The 14,062-nt window shown below is 39.9% G+C and overlaps 1 protein-coding gene across 3 annotated transcripts in view; it reads right to left on the bottom strand.

The window, feature by feature from the left end:
* Nucleotides 1-2,828, bottom strand: part of ccar1 (cell division cycle and apoptosis regulator 1) — a 96,179-nt gene extending 93,351 nt beyond the window's left edge. For all 3 annotated transcript variants that reach the window (XM_028795946.2, XM_028795949.2, XM_028795948.2), the window contains exons 1-2: nucleotides 2,729-2,828; nucleotides 1,902-2,048 (exon numbers count right to left, since the gene is read on the bottom strand). In XM_028795946.2, coding sequence (XP_028651779.1) covers nucleotides 1,902-2,004 — 103 coding nt within the window. In that variant the 5' untranslated portion in view covers nucleotides 2,005-2,048; nucleotides 2,729-2,828. The remainder of the gene's footprint in view (nucleotides 1-1,901; nucleotides 2,049-2,728) is intronic.
* Between the last annotated feature and the right edge of the window lie 11,234 nt (nucleotides 2,829-14,062).

Below are 14,062 nucleotides of genomic sequence, written 5' to 3'. Positions count from 1 at the left end.
GGATATGAGGGGTTTATGTTAGTCCTTATTATTGGTATAATCATGTGGAATGTCATTTTATGCTATTATGAGGTTGCTGATCACTAAAAGAATACTTTGATTTTTTTTACCAGCAGTGGTCCTAGTCCTCTAAAAACCAATCGCAGAAGGTTAAAAATGACAAATCTCAAACATGTGCAAGTGGGGTATCATTAAGGTCAGTGATTATGACTATGATGTTATTTGTGTTCCTTTACTAGGGATCTAGCCCTCTATTAACCTCTGTCAGAAGGTGAAAAATGACATTTCAACAATATTAAGACTTAACATTTAAACTAAAGCACACATTTTAATATTTCAAATATATGACACAACTGTTTTTGTTTATTAATAAGTAAATGAAGTAAATCACTACACTTCTTATGAACAACCCGAATTAGGGCATTTTAGGTCAATCTCATTTTTTTATTTTATAATCTCTGTACATGATTTATCATATATGAGGTTCATAGAGTATTAGAGTACAGTAATCCCTCGCTACTTCGCGGTTCACTTTTCGCGGATTCACGACTTTGCGGATTTTATATGTAAGCATATGTAAATACATAACGCGGATTTTTCGCTGCTTCGCGGGTTTCTGCGGACAATGGGTCTTTTTACTTGCTTCCTCAGTTGGTTTGCCCAGTTGATTTCATACAAGAGATGCTACTGGCGGATGGCTGAGAAGCTACTCAATCAGAGCACGCAGTCAAGTTCCTGTGTGCTGCTGATTGGCTCAGCGATGGAGTGTTGCATTAACCAGGAAGTTTCATCTCACTCATTCATCATTAACGTGCTAATGCTTCAGGGGCCGTGTCCAAGCACCAACAGAAGATGCAAATGATTGCAGAAAAGGTAAAAGGTTTGGATATGTTGAAGGAAGGGAACAGCTACACCGCTGCAGGACATCGATTCTTTTTATTTAAAAAGGAGGAAAAGCATATAAGATCTACGGCCGCAGTGTCCTTTAACCAGGGTGCAAAACGAGTTGCAAGTGGACGTGATAAGGCAGTAGTCTGGATGGAATCTGCTTTAGGAATCTTTGCAACAAGGTCGACGACGTCATGACCGCCTACAAGCTGCTACGTGTACTTCGCTATACAGTAAGTGTAAACTTATCTACCGATTTCATATTGCTTAGCAGTTGTCCCTGTTTTTAATAGAGTAAATGGTGGGTTGTAAACAATACAGGGAGGGTTTAAAAACGTCCAAATACACGTTAAATAATTAAATAAATATAGTGTCCCTACTTCGCGGAAATTCAGTTATCGCGGTTGGCCTTGGAACCTATCTCCCGCGATAAGTGAGGGATTACTGTATATACATTTGCCTGGTGGGGATGTTTTCTGTGGAGGCAGGGAGGAGAGGTAAAATGGGACCTTACAAACTTCACACCCTTGGGGTCTTAATCCAGCCCGGATTCCATCACACCGGGCTGTTGTAGAGTGCCTAAATAACTTAACATGCACATCTTTCTAATGTGGGCACAAATCAGAGTACCAGGGGCAAATCCATTAAACAGATTTAATTGGTGCTATTTACACCATTAACAAGTTTAATTATACAAATTATTCCTCAAACAGAAATTTTCAAAGCGTCGCATAATGTTTACTCGTAACCTGCCAGACTGCAGGGAACCCTTGTTAAAACTCATGTTTTCTTTAAATTGTACACCAAGAAGAGCATACACACAACGAAAACGTAAATCAATTTCAATTCATATTTGCATACACTGCATTAAAACAAAGCATATAAACCAACCAGACCTAAACGCTAAATAATATTCTTAAAAATACTGTACACTGGATGAGCATACTTAACCTAGTAAGAAATAACTTGTTGACAAAACATATAATAATACAAAGGCAAGTCAGAATACTTACAGTGCAAGCTGTTTATGTCAAGGGACTGTCCCGGCTGGGAGACTGCAGTGGCTGCAAACTGGGCAGCCCATGGTGGGTTTTTCTGACCCCCAAACTGTGCCATGGTGCAGCAGCGGACAGGGTGAAGTTTGCTCAACTCCAATCAACCTGGTTGAAGAAAAAAAATCCCTTTCAATTGGCAGTTTGACTATACAAGAGCTCCAATCAGAAGTCGCCGGGAATTGTGCAGTCTGGCTCGAGATTACTTTACACGGCTTAGCTCTGTTCAAAGCTGGCGCTTATTTAGTGTAGCAGCGCGGCATTGTTAGGCAAAACAGCAACTGAAATGAGGGGAGACCGTGCTTCGGGGTCTCCCGATGTGAATTTATACACTGTGCTTGCTGCGATGTCTACGAACTGCCGGCTTCAAATCGTCTCACGACTTGCTCTCTGATCCATAGGGGTATCGCTTTGTCTTTGTCGAGTATGTGTTTTTTTATTTCTTTCATTTATTGTCTACTGCGCGCGACACAAACGTAAGAATTGTTTTAATGTCTACAGCCTAGTGTCGTTAATAAACAGCAAGTAACGCCCCCGCCTCTGGATCAGCAATGTGGCCTTGGTGTTTTGTTTCTTTACCAAGAGAGAGGAGGGGGGAGCTTCGGCCCCGGGCCTGTAGGTGCACTCGGTAACTATGCAAGTGCTCATTGCAAAACTTTGCGTGAATGTTATGCTTTACGTTACACCAATATATAATAATATGATGAACACATAATAACAACAAGGTATACGGAAATTTAAATATACAAAAAAAAGGTTAAAAGCTTTAAACCATTTGGTTTGCTTACCCCCGTCGCCCTACACATTCGTGCCGCACCGGTTCGGACTAATCTCCACATAACGCAAAAGCGCATGCGCCACCTCTGAGCAAGCGCACATGTACTCTCGCGAGGCTGTCTAGGCAGGTTCGGGTTTATTGTTTCATTGATAGCCAATAACAAAACAATAACATCAAAATTTGAGAGTAAGCCGCTCAGTATAATGAAATACACAGTCAATAACAGAGTTCGGCTTACTTAACTAATTCTCATGAACAATTTCACATAATTTAACATGCTAATTTCAAAATGTAGCACGTGAATGGTTCTTTTAACTTTCTTATTTTTAATTTTCTAAATGGTTTTAATGTAAAATTCAATATTCACTGTAAACAGGTGAATATTTGGAGTGGAATTCATTTATTTCATTTTATGGATGTGATACTGTTACTGGTGGTAAAAGGGGATATGGACAAAGCTAACATCCTGAACCAATTTTTAACAGATTTTCCTTTCCACTGCCACCTTCTTCAATGACTAGTCCCCCCATATTATCCCTGCTAGATCAACAACTGCTACCACTTCAGCTGATGGCCAAGTGAGGGGACAACTAAGGAAGCTACACGCAGGAAAAACTGTGGGACCAGATGGAGTTAGTCCTCGAGTTCATAAGGTCTGTGCCAGGGGCAGACTGGCCATTAAGGCATTTGGGCAATGCCCAGTGGGCTGCGGACTCTGGTTTGGTCATGGGCCGGCCGTTTCATGAAATAAATTTTATGTACTGGTTATTGTTTGACATTAAAATGAATTTCTAAACTACTGAACATTATCTGTCCGGTACTGCGATTTATATACAGTTAGGTCCATAAATATTTGGACAGAGACAACTTTTTTCTAATTTTGGTTCTGTACATTACCACAATGAATTGTAAATGAAACAACTCAGATGCAGTTGAAGTGCAGACTTTCAGCTTTAATTCGGTGGGGTGAACAAAATGATTGCATAAAAATGTGAGGCAATTAAAGCATTTTTAACACAATCCCTTCATTTCAGGGGCTCAAAAGTAATTGGACAAATTAAATAACTGGAAATAAAATGTTCATTTCTATTACTTGGTTGAAAACCCTTTGCTGGCAATGACAGCCTGAAGTCTTGAACTCATGGACATCACCAGATACTGGGTTTCCTCCTTTTTAATGCTTTGCCAGGAGGCCTTTACTGCAGCAGCATTCAGTTGCTGTTTGTTTGTGGGCCTTTCTATCTGAAGTTTAGTCTTCAACAAGTGAAATGCCTACTCAATTGGGTTAAGATCAGGTGACTGACTTGGCCATTCAAGAATTTTCCACTTCTTTGCTTTAATAAACTCCTGGGTTGCTTTGGCTGTATGTTTTGGGTCATTGTCCATCTGTATCATGAAACGCTGCCCAATCAATTTGACTGTATTTAGCTGGATTTGAGCAGACAGTACGTCTCTGAACACCTCAGAATTCATTCGGCTGCTTCTGTCCTGTGTCACATCATCAATAAACACTAGTGTCCCAGTGCCACTGGCAGCCATGCACGCCCAAGCCATCACACTGCCTCCACCGTGTTTTACAGATGATGTGGTATGCTTTGGATAATGAGCTGTTCCATGCCTTCTCCATACTTTTTCCTTGCCATCATTCTGGTAGAGGTTGATCTTGGTTTCATCTGTCCAAAGAATGTTTTTCCAGAACTGTACTGGCTTTTTTAGATGTTCTTTAGCAAAGTCCAATCTAGCCTTTCTATTCTTGAGGCTTATGAGTGGCTTGCACCTTGCAGTGCACCCTCTGTACTTACTTTCATGCAGTCTTCTCTTTATGGTAGACTTGGATATCGATACGCCTACCCCCTGCAGAGTGTTGTTCACTTGGTTGGCTCTTGTGAAGGAGTTTCTCTTCACCATGGAAATGATTCTGCGATCATCCACCACTGTTGTCTTCCGTGGACGTCCAGGTCTTTTTGCGTTGCTGAGTTTACCAGTGCTTGCTTTCTTTCTCAGGATGTACCAAACTGTAGATTTTGCCACTCGTAATATTGTAGCAATTTCTCGGATGTGTTTTTTCTGTTTTCGCAGCTTAAGGATGGCTTCTTTCACCTGCATGGAGAGCTCCTTTGACCGCATGTTGTCTGTTCACAGCAAAATCTTTCACATGCAAGCACCACACCTCAAATCAACTCCAGGCCTTTTATCTGCTTAATTGATAATGACATAACGATGGACTTGCCCACACCTGCCCATGAAATAGCCTTTGAGTCAATTGTCCAATTACTTTTGAGCCCCAGAAATGAAGGGATTGTGTTAAAAAAATGCTTTAGTTGCCTCACATTTTTATGCAATCTTTTTTTCACCCAACTGAATTAAAGCTGAAAGTCTGCACTTCAACTGCATCTGAGTTGTTTCATTTAAAATTCATTGTGGTAATGTACAGAACCAAAATTAGAAAAAAGTTGTCTCTGTCCAAATATTTATGGACCTAACTGTAGTCCTATATAATATACCATATTACGTCATCAAGTTGTTTTAGTTGTCAGTACACAACGTTAATTTGGTCAAAACTGCCTTTTGCCGATTTCTGTTTCGATACTGCTACATTTCGGTTAGCATGTACATTATTGCAATTTATTTTATTTCATATTTAGTATTTAAATTCTTCGATACTAATAATTACCGGTACTTTGGATTATATATTATGCATTTTATTGTTCTCTGGTGGTCGGTGTGAGCGATAATTAGTGTTTTCAGCTGCGATTATTAGTATGATGAAATAAAGTTATAAAGCACAGGATAGGAATTTTTCATATTAGGATAGGTCACTGTCACTAAGAGCCGCTGCTGTGGGAAACATCCTGTATTGTGTCAGTTTCAAACAAGGCAGGTGCTCCTTCACCTGTGACTCTGAGGGACACAACTTTTAATGTCACATAAATATGAAAAAGTTCTCCTCACCATCACCCTTTGATTTCTGTACGTGAGTCAATTTTGTACCAATCTACAGAATATGCCCTGAATTTAAACTTTTAGTTTAATCACTAATATTTCATGTAGTATTGTTCATATCAAAAGCCTTCTGAAAATCAAGATAAATCATATCATATGCACCTTTCTAAACCTATCTTTTTTTATTGCTCTCTCATAGAATTCCAGCATATTAATGAAACATGACCTTCCCCATCTGAACCCATGTTGTGTGTTTGCTGTCACTCCTGATCTCGCCATGTGCTGCTCAATCATTTCCTTAATGATTGCTTACATAAATTTACCTGTGATGTATGTTAAGTTTACTGGCCTATAGGTAGTTGGATCTTGCCGATTTCCCTTTTTAAATAAGAAGGAAAAGTAATTTGAAAATTACGTGGTAACCGCAACAGGTCGAAGCTGACACAATACAACACGTTCATGATGGTTAATGGGTAGTTTGAACACGCACTGCACTGTGCTCTGCCAGTAGTTTAGTTTAAGCGAAGGTCAGATGAATTTGGACACTATACTGTGGGATTGCACTGCTGTTGAACTCCATGGCGTATTGAGATTTCTTTGAGCAGAAAGAGTAAAACTTGTTAAAATTCACTGAAGGATGTTGGCTCAGTGTGAAGTGAAAATAGCAGGACTCAGTGAAAAGGGGGTAGACAGGTTTATAGCAGGTAGAACAAGCATAACCAAAGAAGCTCAACCTGGTTGAGCATCAACATCGTACACATAAGCCCACATTGACATGGCGAATGCCTTCATCAGAGAAGATCTACAGATTACGTTGCACATTTGGATAACAGCTATTATTTTGCACATGCCATAGAACAAATTCAGACAAAATTGACAGTACTTTATTCAAGAGTTTCAAAAAATCAAATCTGAATGTTCAAACATTCAGAAAACCTGAATCATGTAAGAAATGAGATCCACGTATAAATGTGGCTTTCAATTGCAATTCAAATACTTTAATTTCTGGATTATCTTATTTACTCTGCAGGAGAAACAAAAAAAAAAACTCAAAACATTGTGGCAGACCTGGCCGGGACACCTATGAACTGGAAGGTCCAGGGGAGAGAGCAGACATAGGGCATTACCTCTCAGCTGGAGTGCTAGATGGCTGCTCCTCTGGGTTGCAGTGGTGCCTCAGTTTCCTACAGGGCACACTGGGTATTGGAGTTTGATGGCTCAGCCCTGTTGGGTTCCATGGGTGCTGCAGAGACTGTGGAGTCCTACTTTGTTGGGCTTCTGCCTCACCCAGAAGTTCTTCCAGACCACGCAAATTGGCCACCAGAAGTACTCCCAGGTGTCGGATAAAAGAAGCCCACTGCCACTGTACCAGGAGCCAGAGTCAGGAGGGAGAGGACGACACTTGCCAGGAGGAGTAGAGGTGGAAGAGAAAGACAGGAAAAGAAAGAAAGAGAAGATAAAGTGCTGTAATTATTGTGCGTTGGTACCATGCTGGCTAGTTTCAGTTGGGTTTCAGAACAAATCACAGCACAGAAACTGCACTCGTTAAAGTAGTAAATGACTTGCGGGAAAATGCAGACAGAGGCCATTTATCTGTTCTCATTCTCTTAGATCTGAGTGCCGTATTTGATACCATTGATCACAATATTCTTAGAAATCGCCTTAGTCAGTGGGTGGGCCTCTCTGGCAGTGTCTTAAATTGGTTTGAATCCTACCTGGCAGGTAGAAAAGTCTTTGTTAGTTGTGGTAATTATACTTCGATGACAGATGATATTCTCTATGGTGTTGCACAAGGTTCTATCCTGAGTTCGCTGCTATTTTCGATTTACATGCTTCCGTTAGGTCAGATTATCTCGGGGCATAACGTCAGCTACCACAGCTATACCGATGACACACAACTGTACTTCTCAATAGCACCTGATGACCCCGACTCTGTTGATTCACTGACACAATGTCTTACTTGTGTTTCTGAATGGATGAGTAGTAATTTTCTCAAACTAAATAAAGAGAAAACTGAAATTTTAGGTATTGGCAATAATGGATATAATGAGGTTATTAGAAATAAACGATGCATTAGGATTAAAAGTCAAGAAGGAGATAAAGAATTTAGGGGTAACTGTTGACTGTGACCTGAATTTTAAATCACATATTAATCAGATCACTAGGACAGCATTTTTTCACTTAAGAAATATAGCAAAAGTTAGACCTCTTATATCATTGCTGAGAAATTAGTTCATGCTTTTGTTTTCAGTCGACTAGATTACTGTAACGCACTCCTCTCAGGACCACCCAAAAAAGACATCAATCGATTGTAACGAGTGCAGAATGCAGCTGCTAGAATCTTAACTAGGAAAAGAAAATCTGAGCACATCTCTCCAGTTTTGATGTCACTACATTGGTTACCTGTGTCATTCAGGATTGACTTTAAAATACTGTTTATGGTTTATAAAGCTTTAAATAATCTCGCTACATCTTATATTTCGTAACCTTAGATCTTCAAATGAGTTTCTGCTTAGAATTCCAAGAGCTAAACTTAAAAGGAGTGGAGAGGCGGCCTTCTTGCTGTTATGCACCTAAAATCTGGAATAGCTTGCCAATAGGAATTCGCCAGGCTGATACAGTGGAGCACTTTAAAACACTGCTGAAAACACATTACTTTTAACATGGCTTTCTCATAGCTTCATTTTAGTCTAATCCTGATGCTCTGTATTTTCAATTAATTATCATTATTATTCATGGTGGCTCCAAAATCCGTACTAACCCCTACTCTCTCTTCTGTTCTCTTTCCGGTTTTCTGTGGTGGCGATCTGCACCACCACCACCTAATCAAAGCACCATGATGTCCATACATTGATGGATTAAAGACCAGAAGTCCACGTGACCGTCATCATCAAGTCCTTCCATGAGAACCCTGAATACAATGAGGACTTATTGATGTCATTTCTGTTAGGTAGAATGCCTAGAGGGGGCTGGGTGGTCTCATGACCTGGAACCCTTGCAGATTTTATTTTTTCTCCAGCCATCTGGAGTTTTTTTTTTGTTTTTTCTGTCCTCCCTCCCTGGCCATCGGACCTTACTTTTATTCTATGTTTATAGTGTTCTCTTATTTTAATTTTTATTTTGTCTTTTTTTTCTCTTTCTTCATGATGTAAAGCACTTTGAGCTACATTATTTGTATGAAAATGTGCTATATAAATAAATGCTGTTGTTGTTATAGTGGGAAACGAAAGGAAAGAGTTTCCCACAGAAAAATAAGAGCCAAGTGTGTTGTTGAACTTGTGGCTGCATCTGTCTGTTTTGGGTTTGGGGAGCTGGTGCACCTCCTGCAGGCCACAACATAAAAAGATAAACAATTACGTGGGTCTCATGTTACTCACAGGCTGTTCAAACCATTCTATATGCAGTTTATTCCAATTCCATAATGCAAATCGCTGTGGCAAGAGTCGTTAGAAGAACTGGTAAGTAGCATCACAGAACTCCTGCTCTCAAGTTGTTACACTGGCATCCAGTTAAACTTAGGGCTGATTTCAAAATCCTCCTTCTTACATATAAAGCTTTAAATGGCTAAGGCTCTGCTTACCTATCTGAATTATTACTACTTTGAAAACAAAGTACACATTAAAGGATAAGTTTGGTGTTTTTCAAGTCAAAAGTTTATTAATTCACAAACATGGTATATACATATTTCCCATGTAAAATTGTGTTCTAATATTAAGCGTTTTCTAGAAATGTTTAAAAATATCTTACCCACATTGGGGCTTTGCAACAGAGGCAATAGGACACAAAGCACCACCAGAAAATAAAGCATAAATACTTACTAATCCATTTATTTACCACATATTGTGATTACACACACACTGTAAAATAGTTTATACCTGTCATTTTTGATCAAAAACAAAAAAAAAAACACCAATATTATGAGATTCAGCCATTTCAAAAGAAGACCAGCTGTGCACAACCCGCATTTGTCTTTTTCTGCAATAACCTTTTACCCATCTGGGACATGGTTTCCTATCAAAAGACCAAAACACAGTTTACTATTCAAGGCACATGGTATTTATGTGAGAACTCACCCAAGCGAATAGAACATTCTTTCTTCTCACAAGAAAAATAGTAGCAGGAATATGTGATAAAATGATTATTGAAATAAACATTTGTTAGAAACATGAAAGGCTTGTTTTCTTTTAGCGAAACTCAAATAAGATGTATTCAGTAATTTTTAGGCTTTTATTGTACAGTGGTGCTTCGTGCCCCATTGATTCCATTGTAAAGCACCAGTGCAGGCTTTTTTTTTTTTATTTGTAGAAAACACTTAATGCTTCTCACACCTTCACTACTCAATAACTAATGTGTGGTGAGTGCACTCGCACAAAATGGTTGTTGTTTTGTCTTCCAGGTAATGCTGCACATTGGGGTGATTGAAATGGCTCCCTCCACTATGACAAATGCTTCAAGTGTCTTGAAAAAATGCATATATGCAATGTTGTTTTCTTCTTCTTAACTTTAGAACACAATTTTGAGCAGCAAATGCATATATACCACATTTGTGAAGAAAGAACTTTAAAAATGGCAAACTAACTTTTGCTTTAAGATCTCAGGATGCCTGCCTACTTAATATTCCACGGTTTAATAAAACAACAACATGTGGTCAAGCTTTTAGTTAGAGGCCCCCAAATCTGTGAAATGATCAGCGTAGTTACAGCGTATCACTTTTTCCACATTTTGTTACGTTACAGCCTTATTCCAAGATGGATCACATTCATTTTTTTCCTCAGAATTCTGCACACAACACCCCATAATGACAGCGTGAAAAAAGTTTACTTGAGATTTTTGCAAATTTATTAAAAATAAAAAAATTGAGAAAGCACATATACATAAGTATTCACAGCCTTTGCCATGAAGCTCAAAATTGTGCTCAGGTGCACCCTGTTTCCCCTGATCATCCTTGAGATGTTTCTGCAGCTTAATTGGAGTCCACCTGTGATAAATTCAGTTGATTGGACATGATTTGGAAAGGCACACACCTGTCTATATAAGGTCCCACAGCTGACAGTTCATGTCAGAGCACAAACCAAGCATGAAGTCAAAGGAATTGTCTGTAGACCTCCGAGGCAGGATTGTCTCCAGGCACAAATCTGGGGAAGGTTACAGAAAAATTTCTGCTGCTTTGAAGGTCCCAATGAGCACAGTGGCCTCCATCATCCGTAAGTGGAACAAGTTCGAAACCACTAGGACTTTTCCTAGAGCTGGCCGGCCATCTAAACTGAGCGATCGGGGGAGAAGGGTCTTAGTCAGGGAGGTGACCAAGAACCCGATGGCCACTCTGTCAGAGCTTCATAGGTCCTCTGTGGAGAGAGGAGAACCTTCCAGAAGGACAACCATCTCTGCAGCAATTCACCAATCAGGCCTGTATGGTAGAGTGGCCAGAAAGAAGCCACGTCTTAGTAAAAGGCACATGGCAGCCCGCCTGGAGTTTGCCAAAAGGCACCTGAAGGACTCTCAGACCATGAGAAAGAAAATTGTCTGGTCTGATGAGACAAAGATTGAACTCTTTGGTGTGAATGCCAGGTGTCACATTTGGAGGAAATCAGGCACCGCTCATCACCTGGCCAATACCATCCCTACAGTGAAGCATGGTGGTGGCAGCATCATGCTGTGGGGATGTTTTTCAGTGGCAGGGGCTGGGAGACTAGCCAGGATAAAGGGAAAGATGACTGCAGTGATGTAGAGACATCCTGGATGAAAACCTGCTCCAGAGCGCTCTTGACCTCAGACTGAGGCAACGGTTCATCTTTCAGCAGGACAACGACCCTAAGCACACAGCCAAGATATCAAAGGAGTGGCTTCTGGACAACTCTGTGAATGTCCTTGAGTGGCCCAGCCAGAGCCCAGACTTGAATCCGATTGAACATCTCTGGAGAGATCTTAAAATGGCTGTGCACCGACGCTTCCCATTCAACCTGATGGAGCTTGAGAGGTGCTGCAAAGAGGAATGGGCGAAACTGGCCACGGATAGGTGTGCCAAGCTTGTGGCATCATATTCAACAAGACTTGAGGCTGTAATTGCTGCCAAAGGTGCATCGACAAAGTATTGAGCAAAGGCTGTGAATACTTATGTACATGTGCTTTCTCAGTTTTTTTATTTTTAATAAATTTGCAAAAACCTCAAGTAAACTTTTTTCATGTTGTCATTATGGGGTGTTGTGCGTAGAATTCTGAGAAAAAAAATGAATTTAATCCATTTTGGAATAAGACTGTAACATAACAAAATGTGGAAAAAGTGATGCGCTGTGAATACTTTCCGGATGCACTGTATATAAGTGGTGTCCCTTTGGTCCCAGTTTTTAAATTTAGGCTGAAGACTCTCTGCTTTAGACTAGCATACCTCAGTTAGAGCTGCTAATTACCTGTGCACATTGAATCTCTGTTTTTTAGGCATTTGCACAAAAATATACGTATTACAATAACCATGAAGCATTATTAATCCTCCTCTATTCTGTTTTTCTTCTTGGTATCCTGCAGTTGTACCGGGTACCACTATTCTACTGTATTTCCAAACTGTGTTTCTGCCCATGGGAAAGACACCTGAGATACTGCCAGCCTTGGCATCAAAGGATGGAAAGATTTATTGTAGACTGCCTAGAAGATGGGTGGACAGCTACTTGAGCTACATGGACTGTTGACGTTGTTTGGTACAACTGACCATGGACCCCTAGACAGGTTTAGTTTCTCCAGGAAGTTTTTGTTTTTCTCTCATCTGTTGTCAGCTGGCTATAGCTCAATAATGCTGTTAATGGGCAGATTCTGTTGGGTTTACTCATTTTGGAACTGCTTTTACGGTTTCTTTAAACAGACTTGTATCTTTCTCTATGTATTATGTACTGTAATTACATTTACCATATATATACTCACGTATAAGTTGGGTCTTGAAACCCAAAAAAATCGATCATAAAATCAGACCCCGACTTATACACTCATTCAAAAATACGACACATTTTTTTTACATCTTCTTGCTTCCTCCAATCTTGCACCAGTTTCACAGACACATCAAATTTTGTTGCAGCAGCACAGTTACCAATTTATTTCTCCACTTCAATGATTTTTAATTTAAAACCAGCTTCATATTTTCTTCTGATTGAACGCTCCATCATAGATAAGGGATGCTCTTATGATAAAGGTGTATAAGGGTGTGAGATAGACATAACACAACATAGAAAAAAAAAAAGGCAGGGTGTTCCGTGGTTACTCTCTCAGGTGGGTGTTAGCATACTATAATCTTTTGGACCAATGGCATGAGTTTTCTGCATTCGACTTATACAACCGACATTATAAAATACAGGAAATTATACGGTAAAATCAAGCCCTGACACAAGTATATACGGTACATTTATTTGCTTGGCAGATGCTTTTACCCAAAGTGACTTACAAAAGAAGTAAACATAATAGAGTAATATTGGGATACGGCCTGTTTGTTAAGCAAGTGTGATAGGACAGGTAACATAAGTTGCTTTCCACAAGTGAAGAAATGCAATAACTAATTTATAATCATAGATCACAATCAATACAGCAATTAACCTTAAACAACACATTGACCAACAATAAAAATATTGTAAAAGTTTTTAGTATTTTTTTCTCTTTTCAATTTGATAGATATTTACAGAACAGATGGGTCTTCAATTGCTTCTTAAATACAATGAGGGAGTCAGCAGTTCAGATGGAGATGAGCAGCCCGTTCCACCAGCTAGGAACTACACAAGAAGAGTCTGGATTGAGACTTGATACCATGCAGAGGTGACATCACCAGACGCTGTTCCCTGACTGACCTGAGTGTGGCGAGAAGGAGTGTAGCACCTCACCATTGTCTACATATACGCAGGTGATAACCCATTGACTACTCTGCAGGCAAGCATCAGGGATTTGAACTTAAAGTGTGCTGCTACAGGGAGCCAATGCAGCAACTTGAAGAGCAGAGTGCAATGTGCTGCCTCGGCTGGTTAAATACAAGACTTGCGGCTACATTCTGGATCATGTACAACGGCTTCATTGCACATGAGAGTACTCATGCCAGGAGCAAGATGCAGTAGTCCATTTTACATTTACATTATTTAGCAGACGCTCTTATCCAGAGCGACTTACAACAGTGCAGATGAGACAAGACCAATGCCCGGACCAGAAATTATGCTGCATGCTCCGTCATATAAAAGTTCTGATCTTGTGGATGTTGTACAGTGTAAACCTGCATGAATGAGAAACAGTAGAAATGTGGTGAGAAAAAAAAATACCAAGGTTGGGAACTGACCTGTCAGGTGTTAGCAACAATGAGACAAGAGGTACAGAGATGAGGAGTTGAACAGACCGGCTAGTTGGGATCATAAGAAGCTCTGTTTTTGTCAGGTTGAGC

The sequence above is a fragment of the Erpetoichthys calabaricus genome, chromosome 2, assembly GCF_900747795.2.
Source record: "Erpetoichthys calabaricus chromosome 2, fErpCal1.3, whole genome shotgun sequence".
NCBI classification, from domain to species: domain Eukaryota; kingdom Metazoa; phylum Chordata; class Cladistia; order Polypteriformes; family Polypteridae; genus Erpetoichthys; species Erpetoichthys calabaricus.
This window is presented reverse-complemented; position numbering and strand designations above follow the sequence as displayed.